Raw genomic sequence first — 25776 nt, 5'->3', positions numbered from 1 at the left:
TGGGGATCGCCATGTTGTACGGAACGCTTGGCGGCGCCATGCTGTACGGCAGGCGCCACTGTGCTGTCGTCACGACGGCAATTTGGCGCGAGGCGCAGGCGCGGCGGTTGGGTTTGAACAGCGGAGCGGCGGCGGCCGGAGCGGGGGGCAGCGGCCCGGGGCCGGGAGGGCCGCGGCGGCAGCGGCGGGTAAGCGCGGCCGAGGACGGGGCCTGGCAGCGAGAGACTAGGCGCGGGTAGCGACTGAGGCGGTGCCCGTTGTCTGACGGCGAGCGGTGACGGGAGCGCGGGCGGACAAAAGGCGGGAGGAGTGATCGGTCCCGCTGCGTGTGAGGAGAGGGTCGGGCCGGGGCCTGAGGAGATTTCACTGAGGGAGCGGGAGGCGTGAGGGGAATCGCCGCGTGAACTGATGGGTGAATGCAGGGTTGATGAGTAGGGAGTGATTCCCGTTTGGGAAAGCAGCGCTGGAAGTGACAATGAGGTTTAAAGGAGAGTTTTGGCGGTCGTTCGGGACGGCGCTCCCGCCTGCCAGCCCTGTCAGGGCGGTAAAGCAAACACTACGGGAGGGAAACGGCTCGAGAGTGAAAAGGAATCGTAAAGAGCAGTAAATGGGTTCTTACTCTTAAAGGGGGGAAGATCGAAGAGGGCATCTGCAAGATCGTGAATGAACTGGAAGAATTATGGAGTGATTCTTTGTGTGGAATTAATTGTCAAATAGAAGAATAAAAAGAGGTGCTTCTTCCTAAATAGAATTAAAAAAGCTTCTCAACTCGCTGTCATATGCTTGTAGGTCAAAGATATGTAAAGCTGTAAAGATACTGGGGTGAGTCCAGAGGAGGCCCCGGAGCTGCTGTGAGGGCTGGAGCAGCTCTGCTGTGGAGCCAGGCTGAGAGAGCTGGGCTGGGTCAGCCTGGAGAAGAGAAGGCTTCTGAAGGGGAGACCTTAGAGCAGCTCCCAGGCACAGGGGGATGCTGAGCAATGTGCTGTAGCTGTGAGTGGGGGGGGGCTGTGTGACCCCCAGGGGTCCAGCAAACCTGGAGCCAGCGACTGTGAAATGCAAAAGCTGAGCAGGTCTGTGCAGACCTCTCTCTTTGCACTTGTCAAATTTCATTGTCAGTTTTACAAATCACTTAATCCCAGCCTGGTTTGTGTTGGAAGGGACCTTAAAGCTCCTCCAGTTCCAACCCCCGCCACGGGCAGAGACACCTTCCACTAGAGCAGGTTGCTCCAAGCCCCTGTGTCCAACCTGGCCTTGAACACTGCCAGGGATGGGGCAGCCACAGCTTCTCTGGGCACCCTGTGCCAGCGCCTCAGCACCCTCACAGGGAAGAGCTTCTGCCTCAGAGCTCATCTCAGTCTCCCCTCTGGCAGGTTAAAGCTATTCCCCTTGTCCTGTCCCTCCAGGCCCTTGTCCAAAGCCCCTCTCCAGGTTTCCTGGAGCCCCTTTAGGCCCTGGAGCTGCTCTAAGGTGTCCCCTTCAGGAGCCTTCTCTTCTCCAGGCTGCCCCAGCCCAGCTCTCTCAGCCTGGCTCCAGAGGAGAAAGTGACCAGGGTTTCTCTTACGATGTTGCTTGCTCACATTTAGCAAGGGGAGAATAAAGTTAGGTGATAAACTCTGTCAGATTGGTTATAGCTCTCCTGTAAGTATGCTTTGTGGAGTTCTTATTGGAGGGATGCACGATGGAGGGATCATCACCAACATCTAGGAAATGGCACAGATAATTTCATGATTGGTCTTGTATTGTTGATTCTGTGGTATATTTTTGGTAGTGTTTGTCAGGTCTATGGGAGTCTGAATTACGGGAAATATCAACCTGGTATTAAAAGCTCTTAGTTGTGGTTTACAAGAAGCATAAGGCAATATAAAGTCTGTATTCTGTCAGTGTGGGTTAATTCATTTGATCCCCTTACACAACTTACGATAAGTAATGTGGTTTTCTGTGCTAGTGGGAGTTATTGGCATTGACATATAATATTCTTGGGGTGAGGGAAGGATTGGCTGAAAATTTGTATTGCGTAAGGTTTGATCTCCAACAGTTACTGGAATCTTCACTTTAAACAAAAGGACATGTCACCAGTAAAAGCTGAACTGTGAGCACAGCTGTTTTACAATATGGTATATAAAAATAAATCATGGACTTGAGGCTTATTTTACTTCAGTCCATTTCAGTGACTGGAGAAAGATGGAGAGAAAGATGACAGCATCTAAGGCTCATATCTACTTGTGGGTTTATGCAGTTTTCTCACCGAGGTTTGTTAATGTTTTTGGATTTCAGTACCACATCCGTCAGAAATGGAGAAAGTTTATGCAGACCCCATCACGGAAATGTAAGTTGAAACCTTGGAAGAATTTTATTGGGGTGTAAATTTTGTTGTTTAGAGGCAAAACTTTTCTTAATCCCTGTGTGCACTCCAGCATCTCTTGTACGAAATGTGGTTTCCATTGTGAGGAAGAGGAACAGGAGGTTTATTTGATCATGTGTAGGAAAGCACAGAGGGAACTTCATAGCAGGGGTTTGTCTGGACACTGACTAACCCTCGCGTCGATCTGCTGAGTTTTCCAAAGCTTGCTTTTGGGGACTACTGCTGGGATGAATGATCTGTTCTGAACAACCTTCTTTATTTAACTTTACACTTGTAAAAAGAATGGAGTGATCAATTTCTTTAAATACTGTTCAAGAGATACATCTTGGTTCAGGTTTCTGCTCTAACACCCGTTTGCCTTTCTTCCCCTGCAGTGATAACACAGAGAACATCCGAGGGAAGCGGCTGTCCTCTGTGAGTAACTTAAGGCATTTCTCAAAAGAAAACCGTGTGAGTGAGTGAAGGAGAGAAAGGGAACCTGTAAACAGGAGCTGGTTTTCTCCTCACAGCTGAAGTAAAGCATCCCAAAAGCTAAGAGAGAGCCTACTGGATTGACAAGATTGACTAGGGCACTGGTGGCTCTCAGAAACTCTCTCCAGCCAAGTCATCAGTCCTTGTAGTTGGAGCTGATCTTCTCAACTGTTATATTTTCTTTTAGATTTTAAAGGCTCCACGAAATCCTCTGGATGATCTGGGAAATGGGAATGAATTGACACAGGTATGTCCTTTCTTGCTGATGCTCTTCACACCTTCACTTTGCTCCTCAACTTGTCGCTGATTGAACCATGTCACTAGAATAATGCAAGTGTACAAACTCTTGTAATAACTGCTTGGGAGGATAATGTTTGGAGTGCTAAATATTACAAGGACACCATGGAGTTTTTCTTATGCTTCTATTTTACGTCAGAATATTTCCTCCATCAAGAAAAGAAGAATAAACAGAGATCAACAGGTGTAGCTTGCTCCTGCTGTAGCCTGACTTGGATCCACCAGTTACAAACTGGTATAGTCAGTAACAGGGTTTAACATCTGAAAAATAATCAGCCTGCCAACTTATTTCAAATAAAAGCTAAAAAATGAACATTTTCTTCCAGAAATACACTGGGGATACATTTCATGTTTGTAGTGTCTCTTGTTTCTTAGGAATTGTAATTATAGGCCTATTCAGTTTGGATTTCTTTCTAAATGCTGTTTCCACCCAGGGCATGTTCTATGGACTGAGATTCCAGCTGCATCACATATTTAAATGCTTTATCTGCTGCTGGTTATGGAACTTGAAAAGTCATTTTTTAGCATATAAGGCTTTCAGTGAAAAAGCCTCTCATAAGTTCTCTAGACTGTGCAGTATGAGCCTGACGTATTCATGCACAACACATCAATTTCAAACCTGGGTTGAGTATGAAGAGCAGGTCACAGTCTTCATCTCAACCTTAATGCCTATTAACAGTGATGGGCAGTCCTGCTAAGGAGCAATAGGAGACTGTCATTGGCATCACTCAGAATTGCTTGTGGAGCTGGCATCATTTTAAAAGAAATGAAGTGTTCTACAGGCTTTGTTCATGTGGATATAACAGGTAGTGCCTGGGATGTCAATACTCCGTGTCTTCTTAAACAACAAGTGTTCCACTGCGCTGAGACAGAGCTACTTAGTTAGAGAAGCTTATTGCAGACAACTGCACAGCAATGGTAGGATGGATTAGCTTTTCAGCACGTGTAATATTGCATCCTTACATTGCTTGCAACACTGCATTGCTATGGCCATGTAGTCAGTGACACCATTTAAACATTTCTACAGGAAAATGGCGACTGATTCTTTGAGGAATCCTTCACATTCTCCCATGAGGAGACCATTATTACTAATTTGTTTTCAGTTCTTGTAATGGAAAACTAAAGGAAGTTAGTTTTCCCCCCACAACTCTCTTGCTAAGCAACTACTTGTATTTTCCCATGTATAGCAGATGATATGTCAGATAAAAATCGTATGACTGGTGTTCTGCTTCTTGCATTTGAAACCAGGCAGTTCAAAGGGATCTTCAGATATTACTTCTTATGGGATGGGCGTCAGGAGGAGCTGGAAAACCATAAAGCAATTTAACAAGCTGAACTGTAAAGTAGTTTAAGGATGTTGTTATTGTCTGTTGTACTTGTGGGACTTAGATTGTTGGGTTTTGGGAGTGGTTTTATTTTGTTTCTTGTGTTTCATGAAAAGCTATGCTTATTGTGGCTTACAGAGTCAGACCAGTCCTGTGGGCATCAAACTGTCGTGTTCTTTATTGTCAGGATATCAACATAGAGAAACGTAGGAGGAACTCCCGCCGTGTCAGCTTTGCCAACACCATAAAGTAAGTCTGAGCTGACGGATGCAGATCTGCATCCTTTATTGAAGCACAAACTGCAGGCTGTAACCTGGCATCCCCTAGAACTGCCTGCACTGAAGAGTCCCAAATGTATGCAAGCAGCAGACTGGTGACTGTTGTTACATTGAGTTGATTTTGAGCCTTAAGAGAGGAGCCCTTATCCATTTTCTCTTCCTAGCCGGAAAAAAAAACAGTTCAGTGAATTTAATATAATCAGGAATTTTTGTATCCCATTAAGTTTTTTAGTGGTTTCCATCTTAATGATGATAATGGCATTTTCTCACTGGAAAATACAGTTAAGTTCAATACATTTCTGGTTTTTGATATCTCATTTCAGAACATACCATGTGGAAAAGCTTGAAATTAGGGCTGGTTTATTTTGGATTGTTTTAATTTGCTTTGAAATAGATGGGTTTCAAAAACTGATGCTGTTTTTGTTCATAGCTGCAGAGTCTTCCAGCCAGATCTTAAGAATAACACAGCAGAGAGAGAAAATACAGGTAAATCTTCTTCTTCCCTTCCTGCTGGGATTTACAGGCTGTTAGCGACAGGATTTTAGCTTGAATTTAAGAAGTCAGGCCTGTCAGTCCCAGGTAAGCAACAGTATGCTCAGCTGCTTGTCCTACACTGGCTGAAAACCCATTAGTTACTGGTTCTGTGGACCTTGTGGATCAGAAAAAGACTTCTTTTTTTCAGACAAAATTCATCTAGAACAAAACCTGATTTGTTTCCATCAACACAAGGCTGAGCAGAATGTTCTATTCATTCTGTCAAAGATTACCCAGGAAGAGTCTGAAAAGCTAATGCATTTTTCAGCTTGGCTTCTCTGGGGTTTTGCCACAATAAGGCGGCACATTGAGAGTGAGAAGTTCAGAACATTCTTTTCTGTGCAGATTATTCTTGTCTCTGAATGTTTTATACAATCATGTAAGTTGGAAAAGACCTTTAAGATCATAAAGTGCCAGGTTGGACGGGGCTTAGAGCAACCTGCTCTAGTGGAAGATGTCCCTTCTTGTGGCAGGGGGTTGGAACTGGATGAGCTTTAAGGTCCCTTCCAACCCAAAGCATTCCATGATCTAAGTCCAGCCATGATCGTGCTTCTCATTGTAATGGCATAATTTTCTTGTTTTTTAGAGTGTGCAGAAAATACAGAGAATGATGTCTTGAATGAGTAAGTTAAAAAGAATAATTCCCATGACTATAGCGCTCTCTCCTGCAAATACATTTCTTCACGTGCTATGCAAAATATTACCCCTCAGAGAAATGCAGTGTGTGTTCGTGTAGATGGAAAAGTGGTCAGTGCTATTGGTGAAAGAAGGGATGCAGGGAGGGGGAAAGGATTTAGCTGTGTTGGTCACTTACAAAAAGATATTAGTTTCTGAAAAATTGAACAATTATTGCTTGAAACTGCTTCCTTCCAAAGCTGATTGCTTGGGAATGTTTCCCAGGAAAGACCTACCTGTTTCCATACCTGCTAGACAGAGTCTTTGCTATTTCTTACCAGAACTTTTTCCCTCAGAGGCACATGAAGTGTTAGTCTGGCCTCAAAGTTCTTATCTAGGTAAAACACAGTGATGGGATTTTAAAAATCAAAATGACCTGGTAAGTAAAGGAACAGATTTATCAGAGAATTGTATCATCCTGTGATAAATCTGATTTATTTAGACACTTTCTATGGGTGAAGAATTCTATGGGGAATTTCTTACGTTTAAAATACATAGCAAGGAAACAGCTTACGTACAGCTGTAGTTGAGTCATGTTTTTAATGGTATCAACCCAAGATAGTAACATATATATCTGTGTGTGTACATGCATATATATATACATATAATATATGTAAATTTATATAATATATATAAGTAAAGATAAACCCCAGTACTCTAGCTAAGCTTTCTTGGGACTTGAAAGAGCAATCAATAGAGCAGTGGAGAGCAGACTGCATTATAAGTTAGACAGAAAACCACACAAGCTGGAAACTGTATCTGGCTTTCTGTTTTACAGGAAAGTGATTTCAGGCTATAGGAACACAGCTTCAATTGCCCAAAGAGAAAAGGAATAACTAAAAGTGGAAGGTCTGAGTTAAAAATAAAGAACGCATCTTTTCTCTTTTGTCATTTGTCACTGAGGAATTATAAATGCCACCTGCATGTTGGCCAATGGCTGAGATAAGAGAAACTCCGGGGAAAATAAGATTGCAGCTCATATTAGAAGGTATTGCAGACACACAAGTGGTGTTGGTGTCTGCTGCCAGCCCTGTAGAGCTGTGTAGAGCTACACAGCAGAATTCTCTGCTTGTCAGTATGATGCTGAAGCTTTCTGGTGGGAAATCCTTGAATCACAGAATGAGTGGGGTTGGAAAGGGCATTATAGAAAATCCTTTAACAAAGTGTTTACCTCACCCACCTCTTGTAGAAATGAAGAACCTGAGGCTGTTCCCTGTGAGATCACTGGTGAGTTTGGAGATGGATTTAATAACGAAATTACTGTCTTTATTTAAAACTATTAACTCTGAATAATTTCATCATCTCTCACTGAGGTGATGGTTGCATGAGTGGGCTTTGTCCCATGAAGCCGTGTCCCAGCATTGTACTGTAGAACTCTGGGTGGCCCTTCACACGCTTCAGGAAGTTCTGCAAATGCTGTTCAGGATATATTTGGGTTTAACTGTACTTACTTAGTGGTATTTGCAAAATGAGTGCCCAAATCTTCAGCTCAGTGGATAAAATAAGAAGAAAATAGTAAGAAAACAACAAATGGAGTATTTCTTTTTCTTTCAACAGGGATGAACACCTTGCTTCATGCCCCTATCCAGGCACTGGTGCAGACTGAGGTATGTGAAGGCGTTTATTTGGGTTTGGTGCTGAAAATGTCAGTGTCCAAAAGAAGTTCCAACAATTTGTATAGGAATGATGATAAATGCAACTCAAGTGCATGGGAAGCTGGGCAAGGTTTTTACCTGCAGTTAGAGGAGGGGGAAAGGTGGAAACCACAAAATCCATAACATTGTTCCATAAGTGTTCCATGCTTACTAAAATATGTCTAAATATGAAGTCTTTGCCCAACAGTAAAACTGAGACACATTCTCTCCAAAAAAAGCCATTTAAATATGATATGTTCTAAGAATTAAGTCATCCTTCCCTTGAATGTGTTCTTACTTATTGAGAAGGACTGAAACCAATTGTTCTTTCCCCAAAAAGATGTAAAGATTGAGCTCTAACCTTAGTACTGCATCAGTTGACTGTTGTTTTAAAGAGAATAAACCATTGTATCATTGGGTTTAAGTGTCAGTAACTTATTTCTTCCTTTTTGTTTTTGGTTGGGTTTTTTTCCAGTGGTATGATGCAGACAACGCCACTCAAAGACAAAACAGGCACAACACCACCTACATCTTCTCAGAGGAGAATGAAATGGATATGACAGCCAGTCACACTGCTGTCATCACACGTAACCTGAAGAACAACCAGGCTGATGACACTGAGAAAATAGATATCACGTCCTTTCTGGCAGGGTTAAACTCTAACAGTGGGAAGGCAGAAGGGAGCAAAGAATTCCAATTTTTCTCTGATCCTACAAGCTATTTGTGCCCACCTTCGGAACAGAAAGAAGATGCAGCTACTGTAAAAAAAATAGACTTCAATGAATTTTTGATGAGCCTGAAGTCAAACGAGAAGACTCCGAGCCCTATGGAGGGCCCTGAGAAAGAGAACGTTTTCTTTATGCCTCCTCAAGTCACAGAAGCTGTGGCACCATCATCAGTGGAATTTGCATATTCCCATGAGCCACTGGACACCTGCAACGTGACCAAAGTCTTTAGAGGGGAAGATGATGGGATGGAAGTGACCAAATGCCAGGCAGCTGATGTCAAAGCCATGTTTTCTTGTCAAGCTCCACCACAGCAATTACAGTGTGAGGATGTTACCAAGGCCTTTGCAGATGATGGAATGGATATGACAACCAGTCACACTGCAAAGGTGTCTTTTCCCTTCTCCAGTGTTGGGAATCAAAGTCTAAACATCCAAAAGGATTTCCCATCCACAGAGTTGGATAATTCCACATTAAAGAGAGCATCTCACCAGCACTTGATTGTTCAGCAGGACCCTCAGCTTTGTACAGACAGAAAACCACTTGAAGACAGGCGAGATCCCACCGTGCTGCAAGCTGCTAAACAAGAGGCCAGAGCAATGGATGCCATCCCAGGAGCTGTTTCTTCTGAGCCTGTCTTCCGAGGTGATAAAACTGATGATGTGTCTAAATCTGAGGACATGGAGATAACTGGGAATTACACAGATGTCATCTGTAATGACAGCACCAAAGAAATGAACAGTTCGCATCATAAAGCTTTTGAAAAGCCAGTTAATGCAAACACTGAGCTGGCAGAACACAGCCATGTGGCACGTGGTGGTAGGGACATTGCAAAGAGCCTGGCAGCTTCGGATCATGGAGCTCCTGTGTTGTATAAAACCAGTGCACTTGGACTGTCCTCAGGCTCGGATGGACAAAGCAAGAAAGTGTCCCAAGATCATGGGAATGCTTCAGTGAACGCTGGCTTCAGGTCCTGCACAAATCCAGCATCCTGTGAGGTTCCCAAGAGCAGACTCCAGCCCGGGCTAGGGAACTCACAGCTTATTTCTCGGCCAGCTGAGAAGACAGTGATATTCTCAGGAGAAGACATGGACCTGACCAAGACCTGTGTTGTCAAGGATGGAGAGAATGCTGAAAGTGAATGTCCCGTTGGAGTGTTCGCCTCTGTCCCCTGCAAACCTCATTTTCTTGATAACAAATCTACATCTCCCAGTTTAAATGAGCAGGAAGAAATGGAAATAACCAAGTGCCATGCTGTTGTCATTGATGATCAAGGCAAGAGGATAACTGCAGAAGCAAAACAAATGCATTGTAAAATAATTCCAAGAAAGAACCAGAATACAAATGTCAGTGAAGGTGCAAATTATTCAGATATGGACAAGGAAAATCGTGAGGTGATCAGCACCAATGGGAATGTTAAAAGAAGCCAAGCTGTAAAATTGAATGCTGTGGATCTTGAGGTGGTTGAAAAGCAGCTTGGAAAACCAAACTTTCAGGCAAGTGGTGCAAGTTCCTGTGCAAAGAGTGTGTGTCCACTGCAAGAGCAAAAGAGAGAAGTCCCTGAGAACAGTGTCACCAACTCCAGTGCATTCGTGTCTTTGCAAAGTCAAAAAGTTATGGCACAACCTTTGGGAAAAAAACACGTAATCCCTTCAGTTTCCTGCACAAATGACAGAACAGGCACATTTTCAGGTGAGCAAAACAGTGACGTGAGCAAAACTCATCCTCCTGCCTTTGCTGCTGCTCCTGTGAATGCAGTACAAGAACATGGGAATAATCATAACCACAGTAAAGTGTTATCCCAGCAGCTGCAGAACCAGACCTCCCAGTGCCCCGGCAGTTCTGCTGTAGGGGTCAGGAGTCAGACTGCAGCAGTAGAACATGTGGCTTTGAAAATGAACACCAATAATCAAACTGTTACTTCTTTGGCTCCAAATGGTTCATTTATTCCCAGTAATGAGCCTGCTCCCTCTGGAATGAAAGGGAATGAGCAGCGTGGAACAGCATTAGGACTAAATGCCAGCGGCCAAAGCTCAGGCAGGCCGGAGAAAGCACATCCTATGAAGGTAGGAAATGAAGCTTTGCCAACTCGAGAAGATTCTAGGAGAGGTTTTGCAGTTGATACAAGAGTTTCTTCTGAGGAGGCTTTTAAAAGTCCCCACGGAGCTGGTGGCCTGTGCTCGAGGGGTGCTGAGGAGCCAGTTCAGGCCACTGCCTCTGAACCACACATGGGACATGCCCAAGTGCCTTCGTTCTTTGAGAAGTCAGTTGTGTTTCCCTCTGGTGAAAACATGGACTTGACAGGAAACATCAATGCTACGTTATCAGCAAGAAAAGCAGTACCTGGATTCCATGTTCAGGATGAAAACAAAATAATGTCCTTAAGAAAAGGGGTCACAATGACAGTGAATCCTCAGGAGCAGCCTGTGTGTGATGTGCACTCTTTGGTATCTGGCAAGAAAACGTTAACCATGAGTGATTTAAAACATCTGCCTCTTGCAGATGAGGCAACAACCATATTCTCAGAAGATGCTGACATGGACATCACCAGGAGCCACACAGTGTCAGCAGACAACAAAATAACTGTGCAGCTTAGAAGTTCCAATGATGACCCATCCTTAATTGCTGGAGATAAAACTTGTGTTTTTACCTACAATAATGATATGGAAATAAGCAGACTGGATACTGCTGTAATTGATAAACCTATGGAAAAGGCTGCACCTCGAGGGATACTTAACATAGCTGAAAGGACTGGAAGGAAAAGCTTGAAGGGAACAGCAGGGGAAAAGACTGTTTTATTTTCACTGAGTGATGACAATAATGACATGGAGATCACAGAGAGCCACACGGCTGCTATAGGCCATGAAATGGTCTTGCAGAATGAGGGAGGGCTTCAATCCCTCTCTGCAGCTCACCCCATTAAAAGTGCTGTGTTCACAAGCAGCCAGGCTGACATGGACACTACCAGGTCTTGCTCTGCTGATAAAATTGCTGTAAAAGTTGCATGTGATGATAAACCAAAGTGGGATAAGGCAGTTGCAGAGCAAGTGCTTTCAAATGGTGAAGCTACTGTGTTTGCTCTGGATGACATGGACATCACTAGAACCCACCATGTAACTTTGGAAGAAGATTCCCTGCGAGGCAGGCAGCCCCGTGGGGCTGTTCCTGTGACTCCCACAATGATGTTCACGGGTTACCAGGCTGAGATGGAAATAACTGAGTCTCACCCTGTTGATCAAAGTGTTGCAAGAGGCTTTTGTGAGGACAGGCTGAAGCTGGCCCAGCAGCTCGAGCAGGAGGCTGTGGCAGGTTCCAAAACAGTCATTTTCACTTTGGCTGAGGACATGGAGATCACTAAAGCTCAGACAGCTGTGGGGCATGGTGAAATGGTGCTGGGCAGAGAGGCCATCCCAGCCAGGTCTGCAGCTCCTGCTGATAAAACCATTGTGTTCACCCACAACCAAGATGATATGGAAATAACTGCATCCCACACTGTTGCTGTTAATAACAATATCAGTGGATTGGAGGACCAGGAGGCATCACAGAAGAGCACTCAGCAAGCAGACTTGCATCGTGGGTTGTCCTCTTGCAGAGATGAAACAGATTCCTCACATCCAGGAGACCTGAATGGTGAATGTCCTCCAAAATCTAAGGATGAGCCTAGCATTCCCTCTTCTGCCTCATCAGCCTCAGTGTTCCCTAGTGAGAAAGGAGCTATCCCAGACCCCAGTGGCACATCACCAAATCCTGTGTGTTCTGTCTCACTTTCAGAAGAGACCATGGATGTGGGGGCACCGCAGGATCTGGGCCTTCCCATGGGTATTTCTGTCCCTGTGAGCAGGGAGCAGGATCTCATTCCACCAGAAAACCTGAACTCAAAGAGAAAATCTTCCAGACTTCCAAGTAAGAGTCCCACGGATTGTGGGGAAGAAAGTGGTGATTTAACATCCCATGTTTCACTTCCCAATCCAGCAATGAAGGGTTCTCCAGATGCATGTAGTACACAGGGAAAACAAGGACTAGAAGAGGATTCATGTAGAGTTGAAGATTTAGCTACAGACTTGGGCTTGGCTGGAGTAAATCTTGTTACTGTCTCTAACAAGGAGTCAAAGGAAAACCAGGGGCTGTCAGCTGAGGGGGAGACACCACCAAAAGACTTTCAAATCAACTCTGACCAAACAAAGCAACCTGTGGTCAGTGGCAGCCCAAGAGATGTTGGAGATCCCGCTCATGCCTCTGACTTCTCAGGTATTTTAAATATTTGTTCAAAACTGAAGAATATTAGAAGGAAATCTGCAGTTTTACCTGTTTCTAAAACTGCTTTTTCTGACCAGCTGCCCAGTTCCTCAGCTCAGCCAGAGGATACTTTGAGGGGAGGGAAAAATACTCTAAATGAACCAAGTAATACCAAAGAGCAGGAGGACACATGCCTTGATTCTGGAGCTGCTCCCACAGATGCACATTTAGGCATGGCCTTAAAGGGTCCATACCAAGGAATAAATGTCCCTCTGGGCATCTTCCAGCCTAAGTTACCCAACAGAAGGAATCCTCCTGTTTCTAGTGTACAAGACACAAATGCAAAGTCCTCAGGCAAAGGAGAAGCACCAGTTTCAGAAGTAACCACTGGTGAAACCCCAGGTTACAAGAAGTCCATGAAGCAGAACTTCAGCCCCTCTCAGTTTATAGCAGAAGAATTTCTTCCTGTCTGCCTGGAAGAAATGGATTCAAATGAATTTGTAAACTCTGAGCTCATGGAAAATAACTGCAGTGAGATAAACAAAAACCCAATCTCCCACGATGAAAAGAATCAAACTGAAGAGACAAAAACTTGCAACACAAAAAGATCTTTGGAACAAGATGAGGAGGATCCTCAAAGTCCAAAGAAGGCCAAGAGGGATGAAAACTTGGATGCTGAGACCTCTCCAGACCTGCAGGTGAGTTTAATCACTCATTATAAAGGTAGCATGGGCACTAACAGGGCTTTTGTTTCCATTTTGAGGTGTAACAGATCTGTTGGTAGGTTTCCCTGTTAACCACGCATTTGCTGTCATTTTGCTGTGTCATCCCTGTATTATTTATAAGGGATATACCAATTTTAAACCATTCTCCATAGCATTCTTTTGATCCTTTCTTGACTAAATACTCCTCGTCCTCTGACCTAAACTATTTGCTAGTAGTCACTTAGCTACAGTGATAGAGTAAGGCCTGAAGCAACTATTTAGCATCCAAAGATGGATGTTGAGTCTAAATCAGCTTTTTTAGACAGCACAAATTGGAAGTGAATCCAGAAAATCTGTGCAAATATGGAACATTCATCTGAAACATTCATCTGACCTTATGAATAAGTTTGTCATCATCAGTAGAAACTTTCTAGTTCCAAAAGCTGGAGGAGTGTGCTTGGATTGAGAAATGAAGGAAGCAGCTTTACTTCCTATGTATCATCATAGGAAGTAGCTTATCTGGCCACACACTGCTTTGCCATGCTGATTAGACATCAAATGTACCCATACTAGAAATGAAACAATGCTGAATGTCAAGAAACAGCTACATTAAACAACTGATCAACTTCTGTTTCATATAACTATTTCTTTTAAACTTGCTGTCATTAGGTAACTCTTGGTGCTGAGTCTCAAAGCCAAGCAGAAGTTCGCAAAGGGGAAGAGCCTCCAACTCTCTCAGCTAAAAGCCCTGACTGTACCCACGCCAGCACCAGCAGCTCTCTGGATTCTGTTAAAGCCGATGCAGAACTAACAAGTAAGATTTCCTGTGTGGTACCAGTCCCAAATCCTGTGTTCTTCATGCTTCATCAAGGAAGAGACCCCCTCAAAGTATATATTTTAATCCCAGGTTAGATGGGGCTTGGAGCAACCTGCTCTAGTGGAAGGTGTCCCTGCCCGTGGCAGGGGGTTGGAGCTGGAGGAGCTTTAAGGTTCCTTCCAACCGAAACCAGGCTGTAGTTCTGTGATTTCATTTGGGAAAGGGCTTGAATGCCCATGTCAGAGCTGCCAGGCAGGGAGTTCTGACTGACAGTTCAAGCTGTTCAAGGAGAACCAAGATGGGAAGAAAAATGAGCAGAATTTAGGTCCAGCTTTGATTTCAAAGGCAAATTGGGCTGGTGAGGCAGTTCAGTTTCTTTAGCAAAGCCCCAGCCCAAACTCTGCTGGCCCAAAGATGATTATAAGCTGGTTCCATGCAGAACACAGCAGACTTGCTGTGCTCTTGGAAAAGGACTCAGAGGCATTGCAGGGATAGGCTCTACGCAGATTCACCCCCAGATTTAATTACCTGATACCCAACAGTGAGGCAGAAATCTCACTGGTCATCTGATAAGGGATCTCTCGCCTCCATTTTCAAAACCAATCTAATTTTGGCCTCCTGCAGCCTTATCCAGCAGAAGTTGGACTCTTTCCTTTGAGTGAGGAATGAACCCTTTGAACTCGAGTGCTGTGGTTTCACCTTGAGAGATGCCAGCAGCTCTGATGCTCTTTGGTCTTTGGCTGCCCAGGGTTCCCTCTGTGAACTGGTTGGGGTCTCCTCAGTTTCATTACTCTTTAGTATGTTACATCTGGCTTTCCTCTCACAGAAAGTGAACTGTTACTTCACTACCACTCTGACACAGATTTTATGTTACATTAGATTCTTCATCCAGCCCTCCTTATGTGTCCCAAGTAATTGTTTCCTCAGGTACTTCATTCAGCACTGGAAACACACACATAAAGTTTAAAACTCTATATTAAAATTGCCTTTTTTTTCTAGAGCTAATAAGCTTAGGTTCATATTTCCATAAAAATATAATTAATCCCAGCAATGTCCCCCCTCTCTTTGTTTCCTGCCTAGTCCAGCGAAGCAGTCGGATGGAGTCTCAGCTTCTCAATGACAGCATCTGTGAGGATAACTTACGGGAGGTACGTAAATAGCTGAGTGATGCCAATGTCTTGTCCTAACAGGAAAAATCTTGTGTGTGTATATGCAAATAAGTGTTCTTGCTTGGAAAATGTGCTCATGTGTTGGTTTTCCCTGATCTTTACAGAAATTTCAGAGTGGTGTTATCACAGTTGGGGAGTTTTTTACACTTCTTCAAGTCCACGTTCCAATTCAGAAGCCCCGGCGGAGCCATGTTCCAGCCAGTGTGAGTATCCTTTGATATCCATCACATAGAATCATAGAATCATAGAATCGTAAGGGTTGGAAAGGACCTTAAGATCATCTAGTTCCAACCCCCCTGCCATGGGCAGGGACACCTCACACTAAACCATGTGGACCAAGGCTCTGTCCAACCTGGCCTTGAACACCTCCAGGGATGGAGCAATAATTGACCTTAAAGGCACCTTATTTCATATAAGCTTTCTTAAGATGAGTGTTTCAGACTTGGGTATTTGTACACGTTTTGCAGCCAAGTCAATTTCCACTGGGATGCTGGGGCTGGTCTCTGGTATCTGGCTGGATTTCACAAATGTAATGTGAAATGGGTAATGTGGTGTGAATGAGCTCCTTGGTTTTCTTTATAGAAAGAAAAAAGTTTCACGTTTCATAAACAGAGGAAGTGTGTTAGTAGGATTGCAATGTTTAGCATTCATAAACATAGGGATTTAGTTCAAATCCTTCCATTTCCTGCTGCTTCCTACAGTTTCTACCGGCATAGTGAAGGATGCACTGTGGCATAGAAAAGCCATCCTGGAAAGTGGAAAACCTGAGCAGTGTCTGCATGATTTTGGCACTGGTTTGGGAGTTTCTTTGATGCCAGTACTTTATTCTAGAGTGCTGAGAACTTTTCAACAGTCTGTTCAAAGTTAAATTTAAGTTCTAGTGAGATTTGATCTTCCTTCTGCCAAATGGGTGGCGTGACACCCCTTTTGATAGGAATTGTTCATATGTCTTTATGATTAGAAGTGTAAGAGTGAGGTAGTTATGAAGAGGGGTGTCTGTATGAAGAGGGGTGGTAAAGATCATTTTCTTCACGTGGACAGTGGTATATCTGTGAAAATTCTTACTTGTGAAATTCATTCTAGGACTCAGACTAGTTGCACACTGGCTCCTGTATAACCATGTCTTACCGCTGTAAGATGTCACAGTGTCAGGGCAAATATGGCAGTAGAATATTCACATTAGAAAAGGAGATGTCTTCTGGGAACTAAGGACTGCAGCTGTGGGCCTTGTTTTGGTAGCCTGCAGAAAGCCAGTGCACACAACTGGTTATGGGGGGGGGCACACACAGCAGTGGGGTGTTCTGCCTTGCTTCATGCAAGGGACTTCGTCAGGGACTGTAGTGATAGGACAAGGGGCAATGGGTTCAAACTGAAACAGGGGAAGTTCGGGTTGGAGAAAAGGCAGAAGCTCTTCCCTGTGAGGGTGCTGAGGCGCTGGCACAGGGTGCCCAGAGAAGCTGTGGCTGCCCCATCCCTGGCAGTGTTCAAGGCCAGGTTGGACACAGGGGCTTGGAGCAACCTGCTCTAGTGGAAGGGGGTTGGAGCTGGATGAGCTTTGAGGTCCCTCCAACCCAAACCACTCTGGGATTCTATGCCAACTGAATAAAATGCCTGTGTGTCAGCTTAGGAAGCGCTAGTAAAAAATGTCTGTTTTGAAGTTCTTTGAAACTGTCACAACAAAAGGATGAAAACTGATTTAAAAGAATCACACTAAATTAACATCATTTGTATTGATTAAATGGCCTTTTTTCCCCCTGTTGTACAAAAGAAAAGATTCCAGGCCTTTTGCTGCTTTCTGTACATGAATTGAGAGTTACTGTTTCTGACAAATACACATCTTTTTGTCTTTCTCTTCACAATTCCCCTCTGTTCCCCTCAGGGTGCAGTCAGTGCAGCTCCTACCCCACAAGACCTCATGTACAGCCAGTATGTGCATCGCCCCAAGCTACATATTTATGAAGAAGATTGCCAGGCCCTTTCTCAGCTGATAGAGGAGTAAGTGGGATTTCAGTCATAAAGTATTTAAGTAATTTTGTTTTTTCTGCTCTGGTTGCATGCAAAGTGGCCTGAAGAAAGTTAATGCGTTATATACAGGAGAAATAAGGAATGCTACTTGACCTGCTTTGTGCTGGTAGCCAGTTTATTGCAGGTTTAGAGGGGATAGGGCTAATCCTGGGGAGGAGTTGTGGTTGTGAAGATGCTGAAGGTTGGGTTTTTCCTCAAGTATTTTATCTTTCACTAATAGAGTGTTTCAGTTACGTGTCAGAAGAGTTAAGCTTTTATAACTGCATCCAAAATGATCGCACATAGAAAGCAGAATCATAAGAGGTCACAATGTGATGTTTGTTCTAATATTACAGTGTTTATTAGATTGAAATACAGTTATCAGGATTTATTTCCTAATCTGAAGGACCCTTCTGGTCTGCTTCATTCTGCCTTTTACAATTTATGTGCAAAATCAAGTTTTATGATAGAATTGGAAATCAGTACTCAGATTTTGATTGTTCAGAGCCTCTTTGGCACCACTTCCTCGTTCTTTGACTCCCCACCTCCTGTTCAGACCTGCCCTCAACCAAAAGCTATAGGAAATGAACTTTGATTTATGTGCCAGAGTTTATCAAGCGTGGCCCCCATTTAATCAAGGCTGTAGAGGGTCTCTCCAAGCTGTAAGACCCAACTAAATGAAATTACTTACATTTCCATGTCTTAATTAGAACAGGGGAATGAATTGTATGAATACCAATGTGCTGCTTTATGTGCTCAGTGCAGTTGCAACAAGACTTTATTTCATCTGTGTTTTTCCCCATATTTCAGGTTAAAACCATGTGCAAATGTCCAGGATCAGCTCCTGGTGAATGTGAATAAGACTTTGTGGGAAGTAATGAGAACCTGCTCTGATGAAGAGGTAATACTGCATGAAGAGATAATGTTGTTTCTTTCATAATGAAGACGTAAGGTTAATCTTTATGTATTCAAATAAACTAAGAACCAGAAAGGGCACAGAATAACAGTAGGCAGGTAGGTGATACATGGCAAAGTATTTTCTGAATGGAAAACTGCTATGAGAACTTCCAATAAGTCAGAAGAATGCAAGGAAGTGCCCTTTAAAATATATTAAAAGGAATGTGTTGCTCTAAAACAGAAAAACTTGATAGTTAAAGTAGATAATTCAGGTTAGTTGAGGGCAAAAAAGAGAAGATAAAGTTTAGATGGGCCTAAGCAGACAGTGCCATTTTGGAAGGGAAGAATGAACTGTTCTCACTGTAGAGACTCTGTTATTGCATTGGTGGAACAGAATCATCTATTAAATGCTTATTTAGTTCAGAAAGGCACCTGATGTTGCAAGATGTATAAGGCACAGAGAATATGGGTCATTACACAAAACCACATTCAGGATTTGGAGTGCAGCAGTGGTGTCACATGCCAAAAGAAAAGATGAGGCCAGAGGGTGTGTAAAGGAGGATGTTTATGACTATGAGCACAAACAAGCACCCAAACACAGTGTATGTAGTGAAGGTGCTCTGGGTCTGGGTAGAAGCATCTCTTTAGTTGTGTGGCTTCCTCTTTGAGTAAAGATCTTGTTGGATCTTTGCAAAGAACATCAATTACTTTAGTAGGCAACTGTACTTGATCTAACAGGGGGTGTCCAGGCTTCAATCTGATTGCATTTGCAAGTGTCATGTCATACTGGAGAAATGGGATATTGGGAGGAGCAGAGAAGGGAGAAAGAGCCTAAAGGGTCGATGGAATAATCTTTTGTGGCTCATTTTCATTCACTTTCTCTTCTGTATTTCCCATTCATTGCAGCTGAAGAGCTTTGGAGCAGAAATGAACAAAATGAAATCCTACTTTGCCAAAGAGAGTAAAATCTTGGGTCACAACCAGAAGGTGACATTATACAGCAAATTGCTGCAGAGTGCACAGGTAATGTGTGTTCAGCTTTAAAGAAAGGTACTTCTACCATATTTTGGCTGTCTTTGGCAAGTGTAGGAGCCAAATTATTGTATGTAACTGCACTCTCCTAAAGTTTCCTTCTTACTAAACACACTTTTTATTTATACACAAATATGAAGCACACTGGGACAGTGATTTTCTTGCACTTAGACTATAGAAACCTTCCGCCCAAGGGTTTTGGCAATTAAAGTAACAGTGAAAAATGGGAGCGTTAAAGGAAATGCCACCATAAATTAGCTCTTTATACTGTAGTCATGTCAGTATTAGTAACTAACAAGGCAAAGCAGAAGTAATGTGTTGTGGTATTGGAAATTTGCATGTGTTAAAAGCTCTAGGAATGTATTTACCTCCATGTCTTATCCCTCATAAGCAAAATCATGTGGAAGATGCAGTGTTCAGTGTCTAGTGCTTTCCTACCATGGCTACTGCCTTAGTGTTTGTCAGTCTGCCTCCTCCTTCTAACAACAGATTATATCAGCTTCTTTAGTTTCTTAGCAAGCAAAGATCCACATGGTGGTCTCAGAAGACAAATCAGCTTTTTAAATGTCACTGATTTGAGCACACTTTTCCCATCTTAGGAACAACATGGGAAGCTCCAGTCCAGAATAGAGCAGGTGGATGGATTGCTGAAGGAGGCAGAGAGCTGCCTTGTTGCTTTGGGAACAGGTACGTGTTTCCAACCCCTGCCCCATGTGCTGGTGTCTGGTTTTCTACAGAGCTGCTGTTTCAGTGGTCACCTCTGTTCACACAAGCTGCAGTCAGTCCTTGACGCTGCTGCATACGGACGCTGTGTGTAATTTCACTTCTTTTCTTCCAACTGAGTTTTCTTCTAATGCCTTAAGTAGAAATCAACAAATCAAATGGAATCTAAGTATTGATCTGGGAGTTCTGCAGAGACCTGATACTTCTTTCCCACAGGTTCTGACTGGGATGAAGGGGAAGCAGACAGTGGTGGCAATGATGAAATGGCAGAAGGGAAAAACCTACAGGAAGGTAATGGTACCAACTGATGGCACTTTCTGGTTTGGTTTATAACTCTGGAGGGGGTGGCACTCAATCCCCACCTGATATATTAACTCTGATATGGATGCAAACACTACTGCTTCCTTTTCTGCTTTGGATATAGCTCATTACATAGATGTTAAAGTATTAAAGAGATTGTTTTTCTCTGGAAAATTGGAGTTTACAATCTGGTACAGTGTGATTTGAAGGGTGTGTGCTGGCCGTCACATTCACCACATTAATTGTTCAATAATTACTAACCTTTGTTGACCACACATCTGTATCGAGGTGTAATAGCCATCAAATTGACACCTTTTGTATTGTTAAGAACAGAAAGTCTTTGTGGCTCTTCTCTCACAGCTTTTTCCCCTTTCTCTTAGAACTGGAAAACCTCAAAGCCCAAGAAGAGGAACTTCAAAGGTAAGATGTCAAAGAGGAGCTAGAGACCTTAAATAACATGTGCGCATTCAGGTTTTAGGGGGTTGGTGGTTTTTAACTGGTGTGCTACTTCTCACGTGGTTGGTTTGTCTGTGCAGAGAACTGTCAGAACTGGAGACTGAGAATGAGCAAATGCTGGCTGAGATGAACCAGCTAAAGAAGAAAGAAAAAAGCTGTCAGGAAATCCTGGAGAAATACGAGTAAGGAAAAGACCTTTGGGGTTTACTTTATCGGGTAGTTCTGGGGCCTCACATTCGTATATAAATGGGTTTGGGTTTGGTTTTCCTTGTTATTCGATTTGGGAATCTCTGGATGCCCATGTCCTCGCAGCAATAAAGCCTCAGTGAACTTCCATGTGTGCTGCACTGGCTTTCTAGTCACAACTCTGCAGTCATACTCTACGTTTAGTCTTTCTATATCTAACCCTCCTCATATTTCATAATGAGCATTTATGTAAAATGAGCAGTGTTGTGTTGTGTTCCCCACAGAGTCCTACATTCTGTTGGAAGGGGAAAATTTTGTTGGTATATTGTTGGTACATACAGCTGCCAGAGGGGAGATTGAGATGAGCTCTGAGGCAGAAGCTCTTCCCTGTGAGGGTGCTGAGGCGCTGGCACAGGGTGCCCAGAGAAGCTGTGGCTGCCCCATCCCTGGCAGTGTTCAAGGCCAGGTTGGACACAGGGGCTTGGAGCAACCTGCTCTAGTGGAAGGTGTCCCTGCCCATGGCAGGGGTTGGAACTGGGCGAGCTTTAAGGTCCCTTCAACCCAAACCATTCCATGATTCTATAATATAAAGTGGTCAAAGCTGCAAGTGCACTGAATACTCTGATCTTTGTCCTTCAGATAATTGTGCTGGCTGGTTGGTTGACACTCAGGGTGATGGTGTTTTCTTCCCCCTCTTTTTAGCTTCACTGAGTGGCAGATTACAGAGTGGAGTGAACAACAGGCAGTCTTTAGTTTTCTTTATGATTCTATTGAACTCACAGTGGTGTTTGGACCCCCAATAGGTAAGTCCCAACATTGATAGGCTTCAGTCTTACAAATTGTAAAGGTTCAATAGTTACACAGAAAGCTCAAGTTTCTGTATTTGAGAAGATCTGTTAAAAGGAAAGAGAAAGCATACTACAGCAGGAGTGTGTAAGCTAAGGGGGATGGCTTTGAATATGTTTATCAATGCTTTTTATGGGAATTCAAAAAAGCATAGAATGAATGGCTGTTTCTGTAGAGGAAGGGCTGTAACTCCAGAACTAAGCATGGAAATGACTGCTGTTTGGGTCTTATCCTTTCCTTCTCAGATGGTGATGTTTTTGGTGAAGATCCTTCCAGAAAGATAGTTAGCCTGAACTTTGAATCCTTCTTGGATGGTAAGATTCTTTTGAGTAGTTTGAATGTAGCTGCCCTCATCATCTCTGACTCTGGTGTATCTGCTCATGCATTACTACATGGCTTTTAAAAGATCTCTGCCAACGTGTTTTTCACAGAGGAAAAAGCACCACCCTCCTCATGTCTAGTCCAAAGACTCATCTTCCAGTTCATCGAAAGTCGGGGCTGCTGGCAGGAGAAGTGTCCCACACTGTACTACCTGCCCCAGGTAATGTTCCTGCAAAGGAATTTTCCAGTAAGACTGGAAAAACATTAACTCCTTCCTGTCACAGACAATAGGGCTGATACTGAGAACCAAAACCTCTTCATGAATGCTTCATCCATGCAAATCAAAATCTGGTTCATGAAATACGAGGGGAAGTACCTGTGAAGGCCCTAAAGGCTGTGGTTTCTTCCTTGTTTGCTGCAGTAATGCCTGCCTGTCTTGGTGACTTCTTAAAATCCTTTTTTCCTGCTAGTAGAAGTTAAAGAATTGAGCTGAATGCCATTCTGCTTCCTAAAGAACGAAGGTTGGAATTGCCAAGCCAAACCTCTGTTGGCAAAGCTGAAGGGGGAAACTTAAGGCAAAGAACATGTATTTGTTACGCTTGTAGCATTTCACCTTCCCATCCAGACTGAGAGAGCAGTTAAACTACTTTCTTGGTGTATGCTTTCTAGGATAAACCATGTTTAAGTGTCACACAGTCCACCAGCCTGAGTGCAATGTGATTGCTTTTCTGGTTGCCTACTTAGGCTCTTCATGACATCTCTTTGGTGGTGAATCGCTGCAAGATCTTGGGAGAGGAGATGGACTTTCTGGAGAGATGGGGTGGAAAGTTCAATCTTCTGAAGACAGAGATCAATGACACAAGGTGAGTAACTTCAGGTGCAGTTCATGCCAGTCCTTCAGAGAGTGTTTCTAGACTGTTTCTAAACAAAACACCAAAATATTCTCAATGGGTTTTCTTGAAGTTGAGATTTTATGCAACTGTTTTTAACAACCATTTAATTTGTTTTAATACAACCACAGTATAATATCCAAATGCATGGAAATGAAGCTGTTCTTGGATTCAGCCACTTCCTTACTATCATGTAACCTCTCCTTCCTTGCCATTTCCCTGTTTGACTTGGCTCTATCATGTAAATCTCTAGGCCAGAGTATAGCAATTCAAAGGAACCAGAGCCACGAGTTTACCTGTGCCTTAGTGCTTTGCTTCTTTCAATCTTCTATTTGCTTTAGCTAAGCAGAATCAGCCATTGGAGGATAGCTGCACCTAAACTGAAGTTGATGTTCTTTAGTCTTGATTTTCTTGTACTACTTCCCAATTCTGTGGCATGTCCCAGTGGAACAACATAAACACTACTTCAGCTTCTACTACTGGTGTATATCGTTAAGTAGGAAGTGCCCTGTTAGCCGTGCTCTGCATGCCTTAGTGCTAATCTTATTCTTCATCCCATATCTTAATTGTGTGGTACCCTTTGCAAGAGCAGTGTTCTACATGCCACAAACCTTGTTAAAGCTCTTAGTTAAGTCAAAAAACAGATACCAGGGCAGCCTGTGCCCAGGGAGTTGCAAACTGTGGGAGATGTACCTGGGAAAGACCTGTATTCTGCTTGTGGTAGTTTATCCCAAAGCATCTGCTCCCTGGGCACTGTCCTTGGCCATGGTCTTACTCATATTCACAGTAAACTTCAACTCTGGCCTTCCTGCACGTTGTCACAGACAGGAGGACTGTGCTAGGCAGAAATCTGGCCTGATTTAAATGGGTTGGATTCATGAAAACATCTCACAATCATGGAATTGGAGGTAAATCAGTCCTACTGCAAACTGCAGGAAACTTTAGCTACCTGGGAATGGTTTATGTTAACTAGAAAACATATTTGCTATTATAACTGTATATTCTCTCATCATTTCTGAAAGGTTCTATGAATGATGTGTGTATCAACCTTTTCTGTGAGGTTAGTTGTGTGCTAACTCAGTGCTGATAGTATTAGAGTGGAAAGGTTCTTTTAACCTTATTTATGAAGTTACTGTTGGTCTGTTCCGGAACTCTTTAGAAGCCATTGAGCTTGTTGCATCAGTTACAACATCTGTTTTCGCTTCTGGAACCTAATTCAAAGACAGTAGAAGCACACTTGAGTATGTCATCCTGATCTTTGTATTTCTTTTTGCAGGGTGAAGCTTTTGTTCTCTGCTTCAAAAGTTTTTGCCAAGTTTGGGTTGACCCTGTCTCTGTCTGCCACCTACCCCTCTGCTCCACTGCCTTTTACTTTCCAAAACCAAGTTGGGAATATTGGGTGAGTCGCATAGAAGGAGCCACCCCACATGACTTCAGTGTCAAAGGGGAAGGGGATTAAACGCTCCGTGTCCTCTCAAACACGTGTGGTATTCTTGTCTTTCCCAGGGAGGAGGAGATTTCTGCTGTTGTCTCCAAGGTACCAGTTGGTTACCACTATCTGCGGAGGATAGTCAGCTCCATTCACCAGAGCTTGCTCCAGGACCCCAGATGATTCCCTGGATCCACTGGCAGGACTGAGGAAGTCAGACTGCATATTCTTTGATTTCAGTGTTGGGAGTTCAAGCTGTCTCTCCCCAGAACAGGAGTGCTTTACCTTTAGCTATTCAGCTCTTTACTACTCTTGTCTATTAATGGGTTGATATCCAGGGTGCTTGGTGTAGGGCACAAGTTTTATCAAAGCAGAGGACTCTAAAGAGGAGATTGGGTTTATCAAAGACATAAGAAATTCCTATCTGCCTTTTACCTTCTTTCAGTTACCAGTGGCCTTGGCCTCCGTGTATAGTCCGTCCCAGTATGGATGTTCTCCTGACATAGGATGTTAGTTTTGTTCTGGGTTGATTTACAAAGCACTTGTTTAAACCAATTATGAGTATTTGCTAAATTAACATGACTGGAATTACCATTATCATTCTTTACTCTGGTGTAACGTTTCAAGAGAGCCCATCACGTTTGACTTCTATTCATTCCCTGGATCCCCTCCCAAAAGACAGCAACTACAGTCCTGCTTCTGATTAACAGATACCTGTAATAACTAACCAGGTGGCCAAAGGCAGAAACACTCTTGGCATGAAGACTAAAGACCCTTAGGCTTGACCATGGACTTGGTGGTGCAACAGACTGGAAGCCACTGGGGTCCATCTGCACCTTGGACGCTTGTTCTGACATTCTCTTTGTCCAGCACAGTCTCTGTGGGTTCCAGTACGTTGTCTGAGTTTGGAATGTGTTAGTTTTAGTGAGGAGATGGAGCTGTTTAAGTTCAGGTGGTTCTAACACCATGTGCAGCCTCCAGTGCTGCTGTATATATTCTGTATATTGTGTAGGAATGGATCTAACCCCAAGGGAGTGTATTGTGTAGAAGTGCCTCCAGTTCTCAGCTTTCCCTTCTGGAGGCAGGAGCCAATCTTTGTGTCTGTAAAATATGTTCTCGTGTGTTCGTGTTTATCTGTTGTTGCCTTCTTACAGATTTTCCTTCCGTTTGGAAGGTGGAAGTTCATTAAACATTTGAATTATTGCTCATCCTTGTGATTAGTGGCTGCTCCATTTAAACCTGTGACTGAAAATTTGCCTATTCCTCATGCAATAGTTGTGTTGGCTATTCGGGAGGACTTATCATATTATTCACTTGGTTTTTGATTTGATTTAGGGTTTGGGGGTTTGGTTTTGTTTCCATATCCTTTCCTAGTGTTGACTTACCTATGTCCTGGCTTTTGCAAATGAATTTTCTTTATTTTTTAATTAGAAAAGTAATGCTTAAGTTGCAAATAACGCGAATT

The 25776-nt window shown here is 43.3% G+C and overlaps 1 protein-coding gene across 1 annotated transcript; it reads left to right on the top strand.

The window, feature by feature from the left end:
* The first annotated feature begins 108 nt into the window (after positions 1 to 108).
* Positions 109 to 25519, top strand: KNL1 (kinetochore scaffold 1). Its single transcript, XM_030483563.1, has 26 exons — positions 109 to 188; positions 2275 to 2326; positions 2737 to 2776; positions 3021 to 3080; positions 4643 to 4704; positions 5164 to 5219; positions 5854 to 5890; positions 7132 to 7169; positions 7500 to 7549; positions 8052 to 13235; positions 13911 to 14055; positions 15139 to 15206; positions 15332 to 15430; positions 17107 to 17222; positions 18042 to 18132; positions 19035 to 19151; positions 19760 to 19847; positions 20100 to 20174; positions 20564 to 20603; positions 20720 to 20821; positions 21528 to 21628; positions 21917 to 21985; positions 22103 to 22212; positions 22737 to 22855; positions 24159 to 24281; positions 24389 to 25519. Exons 2-26 carry the CDS (start codon positions 2292 to 2294, stop codon positions 24492 to 24494), a joined length of 7131 nt encoding a protein of 2376 aa, XP_030339423.1. The 5' UTR covers positions 109 to 188; positions 2275 to 2291; the 3' UTR covers positions 24495 to 25519.
* Positions 25520 to 25776: the final 257 nt, after the last annotated feature.

The sequence above is a fragment of the Strigops habroptila genome, chromosome 4 (genome assembly GCF_004027225.2).
Source record: "Strigops habroptila isolate Jane chromosome 4, bStrHab1.2.pri, whole genome shotgun sequence".
In the NCBI taxonomy this organism is placed as follows: Eukaryota; Metazoa; Chordata; class Aves; order Psittaciformes; family Psittacidae; genus Strigops; species Strigops habroptila.
This window is presented reverse-complemented; position numbering and strand designations above follow the sequence as displayed.

Excerpts from the sequence above, each read along its gene's own strand:
- KNL1 (XM_030483563.1), top strand. The coding sequence starts at position 2,292 with ATGGAGAAAGTTTATGCAGACCCCATCACGGAAAT. Across the intron at positions 4,705-5,163 it reads AGCTTTGCCAACACCATAAA|CTGCAGAGTCTTCCAGCCAG; the intron begins GTAAGTCTGAGC and ends TTTTGTTCATAG. Across the intron at positions 21,986-22,102 it reads CTTTGAATCCTTCTTGGATG|AGGAAAAAGCACCACCCTCC; the intron begins GTAAGATTCTTT and ends TGTTTTTCACAG.